A 22,977-nucleotide genomic window follows, 5' to 3' on the forward strand; every position below is an offset into this window, starting at 1 on the left:
GGGGGGGGGGGGGGGACGTGGTAGTGGCAGGTTGCCGAGGCACACATACCCTGCCGTCTTCATCTGACACCACAACAGCAAGGCATCTTTGGCTGACCGTGTCTCACGACCTTCCTGAGTTTGGACAACAATGTCCTGAATCTGAGGATGGCAGAGAGAGGAGGGGGGGGAGTAGTTTAGCACAGATCCCTGAGGGACGCCCTTCCTCTGTCCTCTTCTGCAGCCATCCGTCCACAGCTCCGGCTCTGCAGCAACACCACCCTGAGGCCCTGGTCCCTGTCGCCTCAGTCTGCCCGAGCACATGGGATGGCTTCCTCACGTCAGAGGAGACAGCTTAAATTGGGAAACTCCAGCAGGACACTGAGAACCGGCGACACCACGCCCTGATTCCTCCGGTCAGTACGATGCCCCCCCAGGATGGAAGAACAACAGGAAAGCTGGATGATGCGGTGTTTCATTAGCGGTTCCCCCTGCCCTTTCGTCCTGCTGTTATGACCACCCACTCTTCCTCACTTGCGGGGAGTGACATCCCACCTCCGGGACCACTGAGATGAGGCCTTGTCGGTGGCTGGCTGTTCTCTTCTCCCTCCTGGCCACCCTCAAGCCAGCGGGTCAAAAGCCCTGCTTTCCTTCCCTCACCCTTTCCAAATGTCCTCAGGAATAATCTGGACCCTGATTATTATTATTTCTCATTGACTTCTATGGTGTCCCTCAAGACACTGCTCTACAACTGAGGGACGCCCCTGAGCTTCGGCACTTTGGGATGACACGGGATAGGCTCTCCTTCCAAGACCTCTGTCCCGTAGATGGGTTTCTAGACTCCCAGAAGGTACACACTCACTTGCTCTCTAGTCACCATTTTGTACAATCCCTAAGTGCCAAGAGGCCTCCTTGAATTCCTCCCTGGGACCCACCTGGAAGCGGAGGATGATGGTCCAGATAAGGCCCAGGACCAGGCGGTGGTTGCCATCCACGATGTCGTGGGAGCCCATGTTCTCCAGGTGCACACGCTGCTCCTTGAGGAACTGCAGGGCCTTGTCCACGTTCTCCAGACAGTGGATGCGCATCTTTCCCTTGGTGGGCCTTGGCTGGGGGACAGCAATGGCACCAGTTGGCACAGAGGGATTACACAGGTGTCTGCAGGCTGGACCAGCTCCTGCCATCAGCACCACCCTCCACTCTCCCTGGCCAACGGGTCACTCTTGCTTTCCTTTTAGCAAAGGTAGGAGGTTCCCTGTTGTGAGCACTCAGAGCTCAGCAACCAGACTACATGGGTGCCCTTTTGGGTCTGAATACAGCCTTCTGAGCAGGCACCAAATGGCCTTCGAACACAATAATAGGACAAACAGTTAATTGAGCACTTACTATGCTCCAGACACAGTTCTAAGAACTAATTACTGCAGGTCAGTGACAAGAATAATTCAAAGCTTGGTGATTGATAACAGACCCGTGCCCGCCCGATCATGCTCCTCCCTGCACTAAATGCCTCCAGCCCAAACCCAAGGGGCTCATCAGGGATGCTAAATGTCCCATTCAAAAGGATCTCAAGGGTAATACTCTTCGGTGGCATTTCAAAACAAGTAAGAAAGAGAACTTCAGCCTGGAGTTGAAAAGGTGAGGTACATTTTCATTCAAACCCCAAGGTTCTCAGAGTACTTCCTCAGGTACACGTATCCTTGTTCTCAGTCTATGCATCGTGGAAATGGAAGCAAAGAGGGTCCTATCTGACAGGCCCAAGATCACCAAGGAAGTAACAGAGCAAAACAAGCACTTTCACCTACTTCTCCTTCAGAGGCAATTGTACCACCAGGTGGGGTCTGCTGGGAGGGTCTCTAAGAGATTCTACTAACACATGTGGGAAATCACATGGCTAAACTACCTTCCATACTTTCCTCTGGCTTCCAGGAAAGATGTAAATTCTCCAACAACACACACATTTCAGCCCATGTGAGGGGGCTAAGGCTCAGGCCATTTCAGGCAGCCCCAGAGGCCCAGACTCCAGTGAGAACAACAGTGCTTTGCATGGCTTCTATGAGAAGCATGCCTGGCACACAATAAGAGCTCAATTAACTGTCCATTGTGGGAGTGGTCAGAAGGGACAAAAAGCTCTGGGAAGAGGTCAGGGGACCTAGTCAGCCATGTGGACACTTGACATTCTAAGTATTGGGAAGTCCAAAAGAACAAGGAGAAACCCTGGCAGGCCATGAGAATTGAAGGTACCCTGACCATGTCTTTTCCTAAAATGGGGCTGATGGTACCAGCCATGGGTCCAGGAAGAGGCCCAGCACAGAGAGGGGCTTTACCAGCATCTCTCCGGAGAGCACCTCCAGCAGCTTGATGAGCATCCGCCCATCCCGCAGGTCCTTGTAGAGATCGCTGATACGGCAGGACACTCGGGCCAGGTGGGAGTTCACCCATTTTGTGAAGGTCTTCTTCTGAACAACTTCCCGTTCATCTGGGTAGGAAGAAGAGATTTGGGTGAGCTGTGTGAGGCTGGCAGGGCCATGTGACCCAGGCTGAGGAGTTCCACCGTAGTCCCAGGGTCCCCCATGCCTGGCAGAGGAGGCTGGTGTGTCCTTTCACGTGTTTCCCAAGAGCATGCGCCATTCCTGGCACCTCTGGCCCACAGACCAGCCGAGGAAGGCAATGAAGACTCTGCTCCCACCACCATGTACCTAGCAAGACACCCCGGATTCACCTTCTGTCTCCCACTGTCAGTCAGAATATTCTGTACTACTGTGGCATTGAATTCAGACTTCAATGCTAGGTTCACCCACCCATGCATCCATCCTTCCATCCTTCCATTCATTCCTCCACCCATCCATCCAATGTTCTTTCTTATTCTATCCACTCTTCCATATTCCCTTCATCTAATCCCCATCCATCCCTTAAGATTCAGTGTAAATGGATTTTTCAGGAGAGCTTTTCCTGATCCCCTGGCTGGGGCAGGTCTCCCTGTGCATGTCCTGACCCCTGCATTTGCATTTCCAAGTATTAGCCAAATGTATGATCCTCTGGTAAGACTGTGGGCTCCTTGGTGTTCTGTTCACCTCTCCACCCCCAGGGCCTGGTGCTTCACAGCTGGTGCTTCACAGCTGAACTAGGGATGACTGTACTAGGTGGCAGGCCTATGTTAGGCCTGACGACATAGGAAGGTAAAACAAATCACCCGCCTACAAGGAGTTCCTGGTAGGTAGAGGAGAGAGATGAAGAGTTAGGATACATAGAACGGTGATCCACATGGGGTTAAGGAGAATGAATGCTCCTGCTGGGAGCTACGAGCATTGCACTACTCTATCTATTCTATCCATTGCACAATTCTCTCTTTCCTACCCTCAGAATGGCAGGCAGGGCTTCTTGATCTTCAGTTCTGGGATGGTGACAAGACATCTCCATCCTAAATCAACATCAGCCCCAAAGAAGCTCCCAGCTTGTGCTGGGCCAATTCGAGTGGGTAATTCTTGATATCTTTGTATAAATAAATGCCACTAACCTGTCCAGGTAAGGCTGGAGAGAAGAGAGAAGACTGGGATAACACAAAGAAAGGGGAGAAAGAGAGCAAGGAGCGGTAGAAAAGAAGAAATAGAAACAAGAGAGAAGGTGGCGTGAGCCCTCCTTCTGCTTGGTTTTGTGTACAGTTTGTGGCAATTGGCTCCTGGCCACCTGGGTTTGGGCATTCAGAGCTCAGCTGACCTGACAGCGTGGCTGGGCCTGGGGGCCCTGCAGGATCCCTAGGGATGGTGCGTGGGGGGTGGGTCACAGCCAGAGCAGACATAGTGTGGCTAAGCCGGGAGGGAACGTTGGCACTGCGGAAGCAGGCTGGATGTGAGCTCAGTGGAGCCCAAACCGTGGAAGGGCTGGCTTCTTCAATTATTAAATACCTGACTTCAGGATTACAAAAAGAGGAGCCCAGCCAGTGCCGCCTCAAGGGTATAAAGCTGGCAGTTCCTGAGGCTCTAGCATCAAATTCCTTCCTACTTCATGGCTATTTTAGTGCTAGGAACTCAGCCTCTCTATTCATCTGTTCATTCATTCAGCAAATGTTTACCGTACACCCAGCAGGTGCCAGGCTCTGGGTGGAGGTAGGGAATTCAAGGACAGGACAGTCCCCATCTTTGAGGCAGACAAATGCTATGACACCTATGATGGGTGTTTGAGTCATATATGAAAAATTCTGTGGCAGCGTCCTAAAGAAGCTCTCCAAGAAGAGGAAAAGTACTAGTACAGCTCATCTGAACCTTAAATAAATACAAAATATAAAACGGCATTCATTCATTCTGGACCTCTGGGCAAAGTTGCATGGGGGAAACCCTATAGTCTGCGTCAAATTAAAATGCTTTCCTAGTTTCAGAGACAGCTTCAGCAAAATGCATCCAAAGTGTTGATGATAATGCTGGACAGAAAGCAACCGCATTTATTCTGGGGCATTTGGGGATTCAACAGAGCCAGCTAGAGTCCCGCAGGGTTTTCCCTAGAAAACAGATCTGTTTCTTAAGTGGCTCATCCTTTCAATTAGATGTGCAACCTTTGACTAAGGCACTGAAACTTTTAGCCCCTTTAGCAAGTAAGTGTCCCCAAAAGCTAATTTTTTATTCCTCCTACATTCTCCTGTCTTTAAACCCCAAAGCTTCATGACACACAGTGCTCAGACGTGTTTATCTGTACCTGGTAAAAGAATAAGGGGGTATTTCTAGCTGGAGACATGGAGTTTGGGCTGGCACATACATTGGTGCAGAAGTTTCATGAAGCATCCTCAGAGCTCCCCAGTTTTCAACACATAAATGATGCGCTTTAGGCCCTCAAATGCTGGAGCTGCAGATTGAGAGCACGGGCAGTGGCCTGTTGGCTGCTGTAACTTGGAGGCTGGGGTGGAATTACCCAGAGTCTCCCGCACCCTGCAATGCTTTGCAGTGTTGAGACACAGGAAAGATCCCGAGAGGGTAATGATGATCAAAAGGAGACAAAAGGCCCAGGGGTGGGGATTAATTTCCATCAGCCCATTCACTTGGCTGCTCCCCATCGACCCTCTCAGCACATTCACTCCCGCATGGCCTGGTTACTCCTCAAGAACCTTCCAAGTGCAGGAGAGGCCAGTGGCCCAGAGCCAGCTGGGTGGGGAACCCTGGTACTGTGGACAGGAGGGAAGGCGCTGTGCATAGGCCTGTCCCCAGGGCACCTGAGCCATCCTGCAGCGGATCAGGCTGTGGGAAGGAAGCCTCAGCAAGGCCCGGCAGGAGCCAGGATTTATTTCCAGAGCTCTAACCCTGTCCTTGCAGGAAGGAGTGCGTGAGCATGGACAGGCTCCTGGTCTCTGGCCACTATGGAACCCAGGGCGTCTCCGATTCTCCTCCTTCTCAGGCCGTGGCCACTTCCACTCCCACTAAATGTCAGGGCTGCCCTAAGAAAATTCATCTTCCTCAATGGTCAGCTCTAACCCAGAATTACTCTCTGGGTATCTTGATGAGTGATCTCTTTCTCATAATCCCCTTCAAAAGTTAAGCTTGAGGTCAAATATACACATGACACCAAACCCTCACATATTTTTCCACTGAGTTCATACATGGAAGAAAATGCTGGCACACAGAAAGCATGACATCATGTGAGTTATCATCACCACGGCTACTGTTACTACGTGCATGGGCCTGTCCTAGAGAATGCGTGCGCATAGGCCGCCTCAGGCTCCCGGAGGTCTCATGATGGAGTTGAGGAAACAAGACACATACTCACTAACTGTTCATTTTTCAACCACACAAGAAATAAATGGCAATTAGTTTCAATCACACAAATGCTGCTACAAGGTAATATTGGCTTAGTTACAAGATAAATGATGCATATAATAAAAGTTCCAGATGTCAAAGAAGACAGAGGTCATTTCAACTGGAGTCATCAAGAGGGTCCTTTTACAGAAAAGCATTTTGTATATGTGGAAAGGAAGGAAAGTCAGGAAGACAGAATGAGCCCAAGCAGACAGGCATCAAAGGACAAAGCTTGTCCACAGGCTACTGAATGCTGCAGGTTAGCAGACATGTGCAAAATAGGTTTTAAGGGGATGTGGCTCAGTTGTAGAGTACTTGCCCTGGGTTAGAGTCCTAGTACCACAGGAAAAAGAGAGAGAGAGAGAGAGGGAGAGAGAGAGAGAGAGAGAGAGAGAGAGAGAGAGAGAGAGAGAGAGAGACCGTCCNGATTGCAAGTTCGAGGCCAGCCCCAGCAACTTAGTGAGATCCTAAGGAACTTAGCAAGACCTTTCTTCACAACAAAAAAATGGAAAGCAGTGGAGATTGTGGCTTCATATTCCAGGTTAAATTTGTGGCTCAGTGGTAGAGCATGTCTGGATTCAATCCTCAGTACTAAAAAAACAAATAAACAACAACAAAAAAAAAAAAAAACCCAAATCTCCCAAACAGCATGGTACTAGCGTGTGAAACCAGAATCAATAAACCATAAATAGGCCCTGCAGGGTGGCACATGCTTGCAATCCCAGCTGCTCAGGAGGCTGAGGCAGGAGGATCTTGAACTCAAAGCTAGCCTTAGCAATTTAGCAAGGCTCTGAGCAACTCAGCGAGACCCTGTCTCTAAATAAATATATTTTTTTTAATAGGGTTGGGGATGTGGCTCAATGATTAAGTGCCCCTGGGGTTCAATCCCAACTACAAAAAAAAATTAAGAAAATATTCCAAAATACATATGGTCATTTAATATCTGATAAAGGTATGTTTCAAATATGAAGAGGAGAGATGATTATTCAGTAAAAGGTGTTTGCAAATCTAAATGACCATCCAGGAAAAGTTAAATTCACACTTCCTACTCCAGGTTAAATTTCATTTGAATCAAAAACCAAAATGTACAAAATGAAACCATTAAAATACCCAAATCAATCATGCTAAGATGTTCCTCAAAATAATGTTAGTGTAGAAAAGAGCCTTCTAAATAAAACACAAAATCCAAATGCCACAAAATAAAAGATTGAAAGTTCAACTATGTTCAAAAAAAATTTTATGTGTGTGGAATAAAACACCATAAGAAAAGTCCACCTGATGGGGAAATGCATTTGTAACGTGTCACTGGGCTGATTTACTTAATATGAAAAGAACAGCGTTAAAGTTTGGAATGTCCCCAAGAGGCTCTTGTGTTAAAGCCTTGGTCCCCGGCTTGGCATTGGGAGGTGGTGGACACCTTAAGGGGTGGGGCCTGGTAGGGGTCTTCAGGTCACTAGGGGTCATGCCCTTTAAGGGTATTGCAGGACTCTATTTTTCTTCCGCTTTTTTTTCCTGCATGTTGGCCATGAAGGGAGCAGCCTTGTTCCACTGTGCACTCCCCACTACCATGTGCTGCCTCACCACAGGCCCAAAGCAATAGGGTCAACAGATCATGGACCCAAACCTCCAAAACTGTGATCCAAAATAAACCTTTTCTCTTTATAAGGTGTTTATCTCGGGTATTTGTTACAGTGACAGAAAGCTAACTTACACAAATGCCTAAATATAAATAAGGAAAAAGACCAACAATAGGAAGAGAGAGTTAACAGAAGCCGGGAGTGGTGGCGCATGCCTGTAATCCCAGCAGCTTGGGAGACTGAGGCAGGAGGATTGCAAATTCAAAGATGGCCTCAGTAATTTAGTGAGGCCCTAAGCAACTCAGTGACACTCTGGCTCTAAGTAAAATACAAAAAAGGGTTGGGAATGTGGCTTGAGTGCCCCTGAGTTCAATTCCTGGAATCACCCCTGCCCACCCCCCCAAAAAAAGAGTTAACAGAAAAAAATTATAAACATCTCTTAAATATGTAAAAAGCTGTCCAACCAATTTGTAATAGAAGTACACATTAAAAGCATATATATATATATATACACACACACACACACAAAGTCTAATATGTGTCTTTAATTAATTTGAACAAATTATAAAAGATATTTGTGAGACAAGTAGAAAACTTTGAATAGCAAGTGGGTATTAGATTATATCAGTATTCATTTTATTAGATATAATAATGGTATTTTATGCTTAGGTGGGAAATGTTCTTGTCTTCCAGAAGCACCTACTAAACTAATTAGAGGTAAAATGTCATGATGGTCTTTATTTTTAGAATACTTCAATCCCAAAAATAGATAAGCAAATACAGCAAACTATTAACAACTATTATATGTGGGTGATAGTTCATTTCACCTTTGTCTCTGATTTTTTTTTGTATATTTGATGTTTTTCACACTTAAAGTCAGAAAGTAAGTGAAAGTACACCAAGACACTATATTTCATTTATCAGATAAGCAAAGATCAAAAAGTCTGATAAAATATGATGTTGGCAAGGATGTGGGGAAGAAAGCATGCATACGTTTCTGGAAAGGGCATAACTGGGGCAACCTTTATGAGAGGGAATTTGGCAAGACTGAATAGAATTACAAATGCACATACTTTTGGAACCAGTAATTTATCTTCTAGGAATTTATTCTACAGCTATACATGTACATTTGCAAAATAATATATATGAATGTTTATTCATTGCACTTTTTGAAATAAAGATCAGAAACAACCTAAATATTCATCAATAGGGGACTAGTTAAATTAAAATTATATGTCCACACAATGGAATACTATACAACTGTAAAAAGAATGAGGAGGCTGTTTATGTACTAATATAAAGCAATTTCAAGATGTATTGGATGAAAAAGTATAGAAGAATGTATAGTAAAAAAAAAATAGGCAGAAAACAATCTAGACCATTTGCTTAGATGTGAATAAAAGAGTCTTGGAAAGATATACAAGACATGGTTAACACAGGTTGTAGGTTGTAGGAGAAGAATTGGGTGCCTGGAAGGCTAAGGAGGGAGTAAAACTTGTTATTTGCCCTTTTATAACTTTTCAGTTTTAACTACCAGGTATACACATATTTCTTCTTTAAAACAGAAATAAGTACATTTTCCTTTTTTACAGAAAATTAAAATGTTTTTTTCTTTCCCCCTCTTTCCAATATAGGCTAGTTCCTAAGGATTTTTCACTAGGCAAAAATCACAAGCATCTTTAAGCACCTTTGCACAAGGGCAAGAGGGGGCAGGTCAAGGAGGGGAAACACTCCTGAGCTCCAGGGATGGATCCTGGGGTCCTGGGGGGCGGGGCAGCCAGGCACACTCTGCCTCCCACCACATCGTAAGAGGGGTTGGCATGGATTCTACTGTTCCTGTTTAACTAGCTGGGGGGTGGGGAATTTTGTTTCCAACCAGTTAACTTCATCACACTGGACCTGTGAACAATGGAACGCAGTTCTCCTGCCCTGAAGGATTTGCAACCTAACTAGGGTTGATTTCAGGGTAGGACTGTAGGGTACTTAGGCAAGTTTGATAATGCAAAATGCAAGAATAAAGCATTTAAGACTGACTTTGAAAATACACTGAGCCGGGCGAGGTGGCGCAAGCCTGTAATCCCAGTGGCTCAGGAGGCTGAGGCAGGAGGATCACAAATTCAAAGCCAGCCTCAGCAACTTAGTGAGGCCCTGTCTCTAAATAAAATACAAAAACGGGCTGGGGAAGAGGCTCAGTGGTTGAGTGCTCCTGGGTTCAATACTCAGTACCAAAAAAAAAAAAAAAGAAAGTGAACAGAGTTGAACATAAGGGGGCTGGTTAACTAGGTTGGGGTGTAGTCATGTAAATGAGGACGGTAAAGCCAACAAAATGATAATTTGCATATTTATTGGTGTGAAAAGATATTCATGGTAATATTAAGTGAAAAAGTTCGAAAATTATAACATTATAGTAACATTTTGGTATTTATACATAGTCACGTATCTACAGGCATTAAAATATATCCACATGACAGATTAACAGTGGCTCTAGTTTTTTTCTTTACCTGTTTTTCTTATCTTTTCTGTACTAAATATATATTCTTGCTAATGTTTAAAAATATAAAAGTAATTGCCTTAATATTTTTTTTAAATAAAAGAGGATCTTAAATATTTCAGCAAAAGAAAACAGGTTATCATAGACCCATTTAAATACAAAAGTTTCATTTTTGAAGAAACCTAGTTTTGATCTGAGGTTTGAATAATGCCTCTGGAACAGCAGGGAAGAAAGGGGGGTCTTGTTCAAAAACCCTCCTCTGGTCCCCAGCGAGTACGCACGCCCGTGTGCACATGTGTGCATGTTTGGGTGAGGATGAGGTACTTAACTGATTCAGAGCCACGCAGCTGAGGGGCAGTCTAGGAATTTGAACTTGATACTCCAAGTGAGGAAGAGCCTGGTATGTCAGGCGTGGTGGCACATGCCTGTAATCCTTGGGAGGCTGAGGCAGGAGGACTGGGAGTTCAAAGACAGCCTCAGCAGGGGCTGGGGATGTGGCTCAAGTGGTAGGGAGCTCGCCTGGCATGCGTGCGGCCCGGGTTCGCACCACATACAAACAAAGATGTTGTGTCTGCCGAAAACTAAAAAATAAATATTAAAAAATTCTCTCTCTCTCTCTCTCTAAAAAAAAAAAAAAAAAAAAAAAGACAGCCTCAGCAAAAGGGAGGTGCTAAGCAACTCGGTGAGACCCTGTCTCTAAATAAAATACAAAATAGGCTGGCTCAGTGGTCGAGTGTCCCTGGGTTCAATCCCCAGTACCACCCCCCCACCAAAAAAAGGTGGTTCTTAGCTGAAGCAGCACCTCACTAAAAATGTGTTGGAAAACACCATAGAACAAGGACCAATTATCCCTCGCAGGTGACAGTACATATAGGATGTGAGATAGAGCACTGAGTTGGAAGTTTTGATCAAAGAGCCTGATGAGACTGGTGGTGGAAGGAAAAACGGGAAGGGGTATCTTGGGTGAGATGCAAAGGAGGTGACAATGTAGGACTCGGGAACATTCAAGAAGCCAGAAGCACAGTGATGATTTTAAAACCCTGGCTCTCTCTCTAGGCCTGCCTGGTCGGTTGCCACCTGGCTCTGAGACCTCCCTCCTGTATAGGGGGGAATGGACACAGCTCTACCTGCTCCTTCACAGGGTGGTAACAGGGTCACGAGACAACCTTAAAGCACCCAGAACACACAGTAGTGTGCACACACCAGGCATCGTCAGCAAGCAGCTGGTGTTGTCTGCTTAAAAAGAAACATACTCATTGAGAACCTGGTCTGGGAGGTCAAGACCGCCCAGGACTCAGCCTGAGCCCAGGGGAGATTTCTGGCTGTATCCACTGCTTTGCTAAAAGAAATTAACCTCCTTCTCCCAAGCCAGGATCCAAAATGTCACGCTTCAGGATAAAGCAGCACTTTGTCAGCGCTGTCCCATAGGTGGCCTCTTCTGGGGCTGTCTAAGCTGGAAGGGCCCTGGGCATCATCTAGACCGAGCCCCTGGTGTTCAGGCCAGGAAACAGCCCCTGAGGAGCAGGAGCAAAAGTGGCATGGCCAAGGCCACCCAACTATAGCAGCAGGAGGACGGAAGAAAGAGTCAAGGGACCGCTTTCTCCCCACTGTGGCAACCCAGCTGCCATCAATCCTCTCCTGGACTTCTGCACAGCCTCCCCACCACTTATCTCCCCTTTGAAGTCAGAGTGATCTTTAAAAACCCAAACCTACACATGTCACTTCCCTGCTAAAAACTCAGTGATGGGTTGGGAGCAGCGCTGGCCACCCGTCTTCTACTGAAGGCCACAGCTCCTGGCCTGAACCTGACTGCTCTCCCAGCTAACAGCTCCCTCCCTTTGACTCTTCAATCTGCCACCTTCTGCAAATGATTTCCTCTGCCACCCCTTTGGAATCTCCAGCTGCTTCTTGCCAGGTGTCTGATCTTACCATAACCAGCCCTCTGGGATACACCTCCTGCCTGCCCCTCCTCTCTCTACCACTGACCTCTGTTCTGACTCCAATAAGCCCCTACTGAATACTTTGCATGAGTTATAACCTGTGCTTTATATTATAAAATCTTATAGTTCCCCAGATATCTTCACAGCATGTATCATAATTTAAGTAAAGTGTGTGCATCTGTAGACAGACACGTGTGTGCTGATCCGATCTGCCCCTCTTTCACCAGACTGTAAGGTGAGATTCCCTGGCTGATCTAGTTTCCAGTGTCTAAGGCCAAAGGGTCTGGAGGCAAAATGTTCCCAGATCACAGCTGCTACTAGCCTCCCTGCCATTCTCTCTGTGTGACACGATAAAATGAACAGATGCTCTGAAAACAACACCCTGGGTCCCCCCACTTCAGCCAAGCAACATGCAAAGGGGCCCTCGGGGGGGAAGGGGGCAGGGAATGAGTGCTGGGCTGCTCCTAAGAAGCCTGGTGTCACAGCATGCCCTTGGGTACAGAGGAGACAGCCCATAGAAATGTCCCAAAGATGGAGGAGGCCGTTAACAAGGCTCGCTCAGACTGCACTGCCTGGGGAGGGAAGAGAGTCTTGTTATTAACCTTGGTGTATTAATATTTGATAAAACATCTTCATAATGATAGATAGCAGTCAACCAAAGAAGGTGGAACTGACTGGTTTTGTTGAGAGTTTTCAAAGAGGAAGAACAGCTTTGATCAAAAGGCACGAGGGGACAAGGTGTTATCTCCCAGGCAAGGTCCTGGACCACACAGTGCAGGTGGCAATGCTGCCTCTTTGGGTTTACCTGCACAGGTAACAGGCAGATCTTTCTATACAGTGGGGGTGGGTACAATCTCACAATGGCTGACCTCCAAGAGGAAGCAGCTGATCCAATTATTTTTTTTTCCTGATAGTACATTAAAATAATTGCTGGTGGTAACAGATAGTTCCTTGAATAGTATATTTTCCTAACATATAGTCTCTAAGTAAAACTCAATTTTTTGTTTTGAAATCTGAGAAGGAAAAAGAATTTAAAATGTCCCATTAATAATACCATCTCTGTGCTCACAGGTAGCAGGAGAGAGATGCTGGGGCCATGTAGAGCTAAAGCCTTGTTCTCCAGCAGCTGCCTCTGAATCTACTGATTTCACGGGCTGCCAAGAAATGGTAGACCCCAATCATCTGCCCTCTGGACACAGAGCCCTTCCTAGGTCACTGGGCCACTTGGGATCAGTATCATCCTAGTACAGGTAAAGAGGGGGCATCCAAGGAGAGGCCGAGCATCTCTTGAGGAGCTCTCAAGGCCTTTGGTCACCAAAGTCAGAAGGAAGGAGCCCAGGCGTCCCTCTTAGGGGAGCACTGGGGCAGCCAGGGAGGATGGGGCAAGGAGCAGCAGGGTCTGAGGCCCACCGACCTGAGGTTCTGATGTCATATCTGCTGGTTACAGAACTTAACCTTGGGGTCTGGACACAGTGGGTCAGGAAGATGGTCAAAGTGGCAGCAACTACGTGCTTCCGAGCACAGGGCCATGGCCTGTGGTGTACCTGCTACCCTGTTACATTCTTTGGCTTGTCCTCATCCACCCCCACCTCTGGGCCTCCTCTCATTTCCAGGAAGAAGGCCACATGAGATAATACAGAAAGGAAGCTCACCTCCAATTTGAGACGTCCCTGGCTTCTAATTTAAAGGCAAAATGGAGCAGGCTGCACCATGTCACACACTTGGTTTTTAATGAAGGAGCTCTGTTTAGTTTCTCCCTTAGCAACTGCCCGACTGGACAAGGAACAAGAGAAAGACTGAGACAGAGCCTGTCATCCCTCTTCCTCTCAGGTCCCTCTCAGGATGCTCTGGACTGTTCTATGTGCTGCTATCTTTGAGATGCCTCTGCGTACTGATGAGCCATAAATCACCCAGCAGGGGGTGGGGGGCACTCAGCTGTGTGCATGAGCAGGGCAGGGGGAGCAGGAGGGAAGCAGGGTGTGGGAGGAAAGAAAGGAGGAGAGGCTAATGCACAGGGTTTTTCTTTGGGGGGCATCTTGTTGCTGCTTTCCCCCTCCCCCTCCTCTCTCAGCTGGGTCACATCTGCCTGGAGGCATCCTCACCAGAGTCAGTGGGGGACATAACCTGGTGCCAGGAGGGGTGTGCAGGCAGGCCGCCCCCGCCCCCTCCGACTCCCTGCCACCCCCACCATGAGGAGAGAGTTGACTTCCCTGCAGTCTGCAGTGCTTCATCCCTCATCTGGACAGCCACATGTGTGCAGGGTGGCTCCCAGTGTGAGAAAGAGAATGAGAGGAAACCGGGTTTGAGCAACAGGGACAGTGGCTCTAGGAGACACTAGGAGTCTTCCTATCAAAACATGAAGGCTAGACCCTTCTGGAGGGACAGGAACTTGGGCTTTTCGGCTGCCCCCCTTCCTCTAATCCCTCAAAGCAGATCCAAAAAGCAGAAAGACATTAGAGACGGTCATCAAACCACAGCAGAATGGTCCCCTGTAACCCACCACTTAACCCTGTGAAGTGTTACCAGCCAGAGACTGAGGTTAAGAAGCCAAAATCTAAAGGAGACAACTCCTGCTGGGTCCATGCCCTCCCCCTGGCATCGCCAAGGTCAATCCCATCCCCTCTGCAAGCTTTCTTCCCTACCTTCCCCTTCACTTTAGCCAGGCTGAGTCCCCATTTCAGATCAAAAGTCATTCATTCTGGAGAGAGGTCAGATTTTTATATATTTTTTTAAAAAACGGAGTAACCAGATAGCTTGCATATTTAGGCCCAGACAAAAAGAGCTGGGAATAGTAGGAAAGGCAGAATAGGGAGTATTTCCTATAGAGCAGAGAGGAAGTTGGCTTTAAGAGCAGAAAAGATAGAGTCCTGTTAGCCCAGTGGTCTTCCAACCACAGGTCACTGGGTGGAGAAGGACTTGGAGGAGCTGCCAAGTCAGAAGAGCATCTGACACGGCCCATCAACCCTCTGGTTTCTTGGTCCCCTGTGTCACCCAGTTGGATGGTGGAGACACAGCTATGGTGCGGGAGTAGATGGCCCTATAGAGGGAAAGACCTGCATGGCACGGGGCTTTAATCTCATGGACCTGAGGTCTAGGGGCAGGGCACAGAGCCAAGAGTTTCAAGCATAAGCCTCTGTCTAATTTCCCTGTTCCTGGTTCTTCAACCCAGGCTTTCCCAGGCAAAGGAGGTAGGGGTGAAGCAGAAGAAACAGGTCCTGGAACAGGCCTAGGTAACTAGGACCAAGACTGAGCTGATGATCTTGAACATAAGAAGTTGAGAAAGGACAGAAAGTATCTATAGGAAATGTTCTTAGTATTAATAACATCCCAAATTCATCTAGCATTTTATAATTGATGAAATATTTTCATGCACTTTATTTGATTTTCACAACCACCTTGGGAAAGTAAGGTGTCAGGCACAGCCATGGTTAGTGAAGGCTCTTTCCTGACGGACCTAGGACTGACCATTGTCCAAATTTTAAAAACAGGAAATCAAGTTTGAGCCAGTGATTCTTCCATAGCAGTAGCATGAGGTGGAATCAGGACTCAAATCCGGGTCTGGTGACAGACCAACACCTTCAATTGCAGAAAAAAAATGCCAGACCAACTTCCCCCACCTGCTACATAACCTCCAAGCAGACTGCCTTCACCCCAAAAGGAACACAGGGCTAAAGTCCTTCTGGGCCTTAATATTCTTACAAGTGGAGAACAGCCATAGACCACTTTGACATGCTGGGACTAACAGCAGCGTCCACTTCCTAAGGCCTCATTGGAAAGGCCCAGCCCCCGCCTGGATTACTGAGGTGGCCCCAAAGATGGTACAGAAGGGAAAAAAAATGTCAAGAAGTTAAAGCTGGGGAAGCTGGACACACTTCCTTTCTTCACCTTGCCCACTCAGCAGAATGCACCCAGCCAGCCACTCTATTTGGATCTTTTCAAAGCGTTAGCTTCAAGCAGAGGTCATTCTGATGGGATCTCAGCATAAACTGCCTAGTTGTTTGTAAAAATCTTGAAAGGACCCCAAACTTAAGTGTTTACTTGTGAGCCAGATGTTCTGAAACATTAAGGTCCAGGCAGGACACTCCACAGGAGCACTCAGATTCTTAGGTAGGTAGGACACACACACTCTTGGTGAGGGGTAGGGTGTCAGGCACAGCCATGGTCAGTGAAGGCTCTTTCCTGACAGACCTAGGACTGACCATTGTTTCCATGTGATGCCCTCTTGTGCTTGCCCCTTTAATCCATCTCCACCAGCTTCCCAGGCAGTTCAGACATGGCTACCACACCAACAGGCCACCTGGGGTAACCCTTAGGCTTTCTGCCCATCCTGGGAGCAAGCACCCTTCGATTCCCCAGCATGATGGCTTTCTCCTCCAGGAACAATTCTCCCTGCATATCCTCCCTTGCTCTCTCATTGCTATTTAAATTATATGCCTTTCCTACAATTCTCTAATTCTACTCATGCTAATTAGTTGTGAGCATAGTTCATTTTTCCCTAATAGATTAAAACTCCTTAGAGACAGATGCTATATTGAATTCATTTCTTTGGTTTACCCCCTCTCCTCTTGTGTCTGGCTGGGGGGTTAGCTTTAAACTTAGTAAGAGTACAATGAATAACTGTTAAAAATGGAATTTACCTTGGTTTTCTATAATATAGGTAACGTATGAAACAGATCAAATAACGTCTACACAGGTCACCTCATTCCATCCGTTGGCAAACCTCATGGAACATGGTTACCATTCTCCCTCCATCTGTATCACCAGGCTCACCATAGCCAAATCCAGCCAGCAGAAATATAAAACCAAACTGACAAAACCAAGGGTTTCAGTTTAGTTTGGTTATTTAAAGAGGTTAAATTACATAAGCAAAAAAGCAAGGGGTCACAGCTATTATGTTTCCCCCAGGAAAACCAAGGAAGGATTGTTTGGGGTCAGAAAAGGTGAGGACAAGATAAGGAAGAAGAAAGGGAGCTTCCAGTAAAGATCAGAACCAAAAGGGTGATGGCCAAGTCCCTAGTGAGTTCCCTGTCATGACAAGAGAGAAGAGACACCGCATTCCTTTTATGGAATGAGAAGCCCAGATACTTCTGAGATAAATGGTCATTATAATTCTAGAGGGGCCTAGAGCCCTGCTCATGGCTCAAGGTCAGCAGGGACCACAGTATCTGGGAGTGGAGGGGAAAGAAGGGCAGGAGGAAGAGGATCGCTATGAACGTCAAGTTCCAGCAGGACCATAAGAAACAGGGTAAAAATCACTCCAGAAAGTGCTCATGGGAAAGGCTGTGCTCTTCTTACAAGTCGAGCACAATCAGTGATGAGGAACCAGGTCCAGATGGGGTGGTGATGGGTGGATTAGGGGAAGAAAGTTTCCCCACACACCCCTGTGTAACTCAACCTCTATTTATTGGCCAAGGATACCAGGACAGAATTTAGTTGCCCCCAAATCAAGTTCCAGGGAGACAAGAGTCACAAGGGTTGGTGGGAAAAAATAAAAATAAAAAATTCCAAGAATCAGATCTCAGCCAGCAGGGGGAGGAGAAGCCATTTCTGCTAGAGATGTAAGATACTCTCTCTGAAAGAGAGAGAGAGAGAGAAAATCTATTATGAACCTGCTAAGTACAAATCTAATTCCAGTTTAAAGATGAGAGGTTCTATCCAGAAAATCCTCCTTTCTAAGGCAGTGTGGAGAGAATGCTATCTCTTCTCAATTTCTAATTGAATCACCCTTTTCTTTGGGGATCACAGAGAGGAAAATATTTTTTCTCTCCAAGGCCAGGCAGGAAACTGGGGTGCCCAGGAGGCCCCTTGCACCTGGGCCTGGCTGTCTAGCCCTCACACACTCCTTTGCCCAGACTTTTTCATACTTTTAACATTAGTCGCAGGTTGCTCCAGACAGGAGCAACAGAAGGCAGAGACCAACTGGCACCAACTCCAGCTCCTCCCTGCTCTTCAGAAAGACCTGGGAAGAAATGGGGGCTGTTTGGGGCAAACCTGCTAGAGCCTCTACTCCCTCTCAGGGCTGCCTAGCCTCTCTGAGCCCAGCAAACACATCTCTATTGCTGCCATGCCAGGGCTCACCCGACATGCACGGAGGCTTCACTGTCGTGGGGAGGGGCATGGACCTTGGGATTGTGAACATGCTTCTCTAACCCCTGTGGCCCCAAGCAGTACCTGCCAAGGCCTTGATCCGGGACCTCTCAAAGAGCCTGGCTGAGCTGTTGTCATTATCCAGCTCATCTTCCGGGGCGTCCCAGCGGGCATTGATCCGGCTGTACGGTGGCTGGTTGCCCACGTTTTCAAACTCCGTGGCTGATGTCATGCCAGCAGGTTCTTAGCAGCTACGTGGGCCTCAGTCTTCATGGAAGGGTCCCTAGGGGACAGCAACACAGTCAGAGGGTTAGCTCCCCGCCCCCTCTCACTTTTCCTCAGGGGAAACTTGTTCGGAGCATCCGACAGCAGCAGATCCTGGCGGGAGCATCATGCCGGGTCCTCTGCTGGGGCATGCCTCCTACCCAGGGTCTCTGGGTCATGAGTTATAAAATATTGCAGCAGCAGCAGCAGCAACAGTAACGGCAGTGGTGGCGGGGACAGAGCCGGAGAGCTGCAGGCAGCAAGGGTCAGGATGGCCAGCAGGTGGAGACGTCAGTCAGTCGCAGTGAGCCCATTTCCTCCAAACCCGCTGCCTCCGCCCCAGGAAGCAGCGCAAGGGGCAGCTCTCTTGGGAGCCAGAGGCTGGTGGGGGACGAGCTGGGAAAAGCAGCCCCCACCCTGAGTACCGGGGCCAGGAGCTAGTGTGGGGGGGAGAAGAGAACAGACAAGGAGAACAGAGAAGCTGGAAGTCGGCTGAGTTCGACTCAAATAGGAATTGGGGTGGAGGGGTAGGGGGATGGGGGTGAGTCTCAAGCTGCCACTGATGCCACCAGTCCAGGCAGCTGCCTGTGCTGGGGGGAGTCTGCTCCTCACTGAGGCTGCTCAAGAGTCTTCAGCTCTTTCCTGGGCACCCAATATTCCGAAAGCTGAGCTCTTGTTTTCTGCCCTCTTTGAAGTGCGCCCAGGTGCTGGAACAAGATCTCCTGTTGAATCCCAGGTCAGGCCAAATAACCCGGAGGAGCCTGTGGTCCATGAGGGCCAACAGCATGAGGGGCTGAGACCGGTGGAGAGGGAGTCCACCGGCAAGAATGGGGCCATGGGTCAGTTACCTCTGCAATGAGCATGGGCATCAAAAGCATTGCCCAACCAGGACTCATTTTTGCTTGCTCATTCATTCATTCATTCATTCACAATGAACTCAAATATGTACCAAGCCCAAATGAGGAGGCAGACACTGTGCTAGGCAATTATGCATAAGACAAGAAGGGTCATGTCCTGGGCTGGACATGTGTCTTAAAGGCAGAGCACTTGCCTAGCATGCATAAGGCACTGGGCTTGATCCCTAGGACTGCTTGCATGCGCGCGCGCACACACACACACACACATACACACACACACACACAAGACCACATCCCTATAGAACTTATGCCCTGGCGGGGGCAACAGTTAATTAAATGAACCATTACAATGAAGTGTGCTGTGTGCCACTACTGGGAAAGAGCAAGGTAAAGTGGGGATGGGGTGTCAAGAAGGAAAGTTTAAGGTGATTGCTAAAGGAAACTTGGAAGTACCCATAAGGGACAGGTAGAAAGGGATAGGAATCCAAATGAAGGGAACAAAGAGTGGATGCAGAGTTCTGCAGCCCAGAGCAAACAAGACTGAGGAAGCTTAAGAAGAAACTAGAGAGTGAAGGAGGGTCAGGGAAGAAAAGTGAGACGGTGGCTGGAGGGGCCTGCTGGCTCTCAGTTGCTCTGAGCCTTTTGAAAATGACTGGTTATCTCATCTGCACCTGCCATTCAGGTGTCTCCTTGGAGCTTGGACTCAGAGAGAGTCTGTAAGAGAGAAAAGGGGGCCCAGAGCCTTCAAATCCAAAAGAGCAAAAGAAAGGTGGGGGCTGGAGGCAGGGTGGCAGGCAAATGACCAATGTTGACAACCAGTGAACTGTGGGGGACACACATCTCATTCTCACACACATAGACTCACATCCAACACACCAACACACACACACCCAAACAGGAACACACACAAAAAAAGAAATGAGGTCCACTGGCCAGCTTGAGCAGTGCTGTAGCCCTTGCTCCTCAGAGTCGGAGTCACTTCGGACTCTTCTTCCCCCAATCTGACTAATCAATCCCACCACATCCTTTTGAGGTGAGACAGGAGCCAGAATTATCCACCTAATAATTGCACAAGAGAGAAAACAGGCCTAACACAGGATGAGGCCTCCCAAGGTCATCGAGGAATGACTGCTTTGCTTAGACCAAAGACCAAACTGTAGCCTGGTTTGTCTCCCTCCACTGGAGGGCTTTTAGGGACACAAGGAGGGAAAGAACATGGCCCCTGTGGACCATTCCCAGCTGCTAGGGATGGGCAAAGGTGTCTGCCACTGGGGGAGGGGAAAGTGCAGGGTGTGGAAAGCAGATATCACCCTCAACACTGCATTTCCCACCAGGCCAGGCCAATGCCCAAGCCCACCCTTGTCCTCTGAATAGCTGTCCTCCACAGAGGACTTGATGCTTCCAGGACTGAGATTTCCCACTCAACTGGCTGAGCAAAGAGACCTGGGAAGGACTCTACTCCCCAGGCGTTCCCCCCCCCCCCCCCCCGGTCCCTTGAGGGGAACTACTACTGACTTGAGGTCAGAGCTAGAGGGACTGACGGGCTAACCACCTCCTGCAGGGCCATGATCCTGTCCAGCAGCCCCTGAGGAGGGCCGAGCTGCCAGACACAGACGGTGGTGGCGAGGTGAGATCAGCCCCTGAGCACAGGAGGTAACCAGACCCTGGCGCGTGCTTGCTCTCTCTCTCTCTCTCTTTCTCTCTCTCTCTCTCTTCATCCTGGGCTATTTTTAAGAGTGGCCGAGAGAGGCCCAGGCTGCAGGGCCAGGGAGTGAGATTACCTTAGCCATGGCTCCGTAAATAAGTCTGTCCCAGAAAGATGAGCCTGAGCCCGCAGACCAGCAGAACCAGCGTTCAAGGCAAGATTGATGGCCCAGGGTGCAGAAGAGCAGCAATTCATCCTGCTTAAAACGCCACCCTTCCTGAGACCGCGGCTCAGAGAAGGCAACAGCCAGGCAGTGGCTGTGCCGGGAATGTGAAAAAAAAAAAACAAAACATATGTGTGTTTAAATACACAACTGTTTGTTTGTTTTTGCAAGGGTCAGTTCCCTGAAGGTAAACACCAAAGAAAGAAGATTCAAAAATGAAAGTAAGGCCCTCTTGCTCCTCCTGTCCCCACCCCAGGCCCACCCCAGCCCCTGCCCAGATGGCAAGGTGGGGGGCAGGATGTGCTCAGGCAAGGAAGCTCTCGGAGAATCAGGTGGGAGAAGCAGAAAGGAAGAAAACACGAAAACCGGAAAGCTACATACAGATGGTTATTCCAGAAAGAAAACCCCTAAGATGTGCCTGAAACCAAATTCAACCCTGCTTTCTCAGTGTCAACCATGTCTATTTCCATTACCGTCAGAATGGCCCTTCAAAAGCCCAACTATAAAGAAACCACCGTGACTAAAAAGAATAGTATGCATTGGGGAATTATGGAGGGGGCACCTAAACAGATGAGGAGCCTCGGAAATGACATTCAAGTTGAAACCTGAGGGAAAATTAGAGATGAGATGATCTGGTCACATTTTCAAGGATGTAAGTAATCTGTGCATCTAGAGTGGCCCTCCATGAGTCATAGAGGACCGCAAGTACATGGCTAAAATTAGTCCTCATGCCCCTGTTAGCAAACTCAGGGGATAAAAGGCATATGAAGTAGCTCTTTGTCCATTCATTCCCCAATGCACCCTCAAGCCCCCAAGAGGTCCTCCTCTTAAGCCACCAGATCCCCTGTCAAAGTGTAAGATGGGTATTCCCTGGTCTGTGTGACTCCATGCCCAGGGGAGTTCACCTGCCTTGTCTATCCACCTTCCTGTCTAGCAGCTGAGCAGTGCCATCTCCAGCCCCCTTTATCTGTGAATTTCTGCCACCCCCTGTCCCCAGGTTTTATTTTGAGTAGGATGGGGCCCTATAAACTTGTACATCCACAGAGCAATTCTGAAAAGCTCATCTGACTGCATGGGGCGCTCAGTCTCTAAAGGGACGCTTACTTGGTAAACGGGTTTCACAACATCACTGATGCAACCCCCAGCTCTGCCCTTCATGCTTGTCCCCAAAACCAAGAACCCAATGGCCACTGGGTTGAGTGCTATGCCTTGCAATCTCAGCCTCATGTGCACCTCACTGGTGTGGTGAGAGGAAGTGGTAGTGGCCGCTGCGCTCTCCCTGCCAGGCCAAGCTAGGTCTCACATCAGTCCTCCCCACAACTCAGAACAGAAGGGACACTCTTCTCCCCTCTCCTAACCACCCACCCCCTAACAAAGTAACTGGTATCCCCTTCTTTTCCATGGGCCACACATAAGCGAGAAGCAATAAAGCACAGATCCACTTCAGCACTGGGGAACGGGAGCAAAAGACGGTGATGCCACTCTTCCTTAGTGGGGCTGAGGTATAGGTCCATGCAGCCCTAACATCCTTAAAAAGAATTTAGATCCACTTTTTATTTTCACCCTACCTGTAAGCTTTGTCCCCTCCCTTGCTTTCTGGTTTGACCTGTCCCTTATGCTACCCCAAACCTGCTTTTAACTTATTTGGGTTCCATGGCAACCCAAGGCAGGAGATTAAATCCTGAAGTTCCCCTGGTAACTTTTCTGCCAAAGCAGCACCAACGAAGGAACAGCCCCCTTCCACTTTCTCCGATCATAATCTCACCGAATATTCAGACACCTTAAAGAACAAATACGTATACACACACACACACACACACACACACACACTTGCTAAAACAGACACCATGCGGTCACCAAGTTCTTCCTCTAAATCTGCTTGCAGTCCTAACCTGCTCTCCAGCCCCATGCATTAGTCTGGCACTTCCATCCTCCTACCAGTCATCTCCACATAGAAAGTACAGCTCAATCTTCATATGGCTAAGACTGAGTACATGGCTTCCAGGACAGCAGAATGGGGAAGTTCTACCACCATAGGGTGACAGTGAGGCCCAGGTAGCCATGCCAACTGTGGGTGGCCCTTCCAACAGGTGGACATCACCAGCGATGCCTGGATAAGCCATTCCTCCTCCCCAGA

The 22,977-nt window shown here is 48.2% G+C and overlaps 1 protein-coding gene across 2 annotated transcripts in view; it reads right to left on the minus strand.

Moving 5' to 3' along the window:
• Sptb (spectrin beta, erythrocytic) overlaps window positions 1-22,977 on the minus strand; it is a 124,079-nt gene that overhangs the window by 51,760 nt on the left and 49,342 nt on the right. For both annotated transcript variants that reach the window (XM_015490117.2, XM_048798498.1), the window contains exons 2-5: window positions 17,936-18,134; window positions 2,304-2,455; window positions 915-1,088; window positions 50-141 (exon numbers count right to left, since the gene is read on the minus strand). In XM_015490117.2, the coding sequence (XP_015345603.1) occupies window positions 50-141; window positions 915-1,088; window positions 2,304-2,455; window positions 17,936-18,083 (566 nt within the window). In that variant the 5' untranslated portion in view covers window positions 18,084-18,134. The remainder of the gene's footprint in view (window positions 1-49; window positions 142-914; window positions 1,089-2,303; window positions 2,456-17,935; window positions 18,135-22,977) is intronic.

This window comes from Marmota marmota, unplaced genomic scaffold, assembly GCF_001458135.2.
Source record: "Marmota marmota marmota unplaced genomic scaffold, marMar, whole genome shotgun sequence".
NCBI classification, from domain to species: Eukaryota; Metazoa; Chordata; class Mammalia; order Rodentia; family Sciuridae; genus Marmota; species Marmota marmota.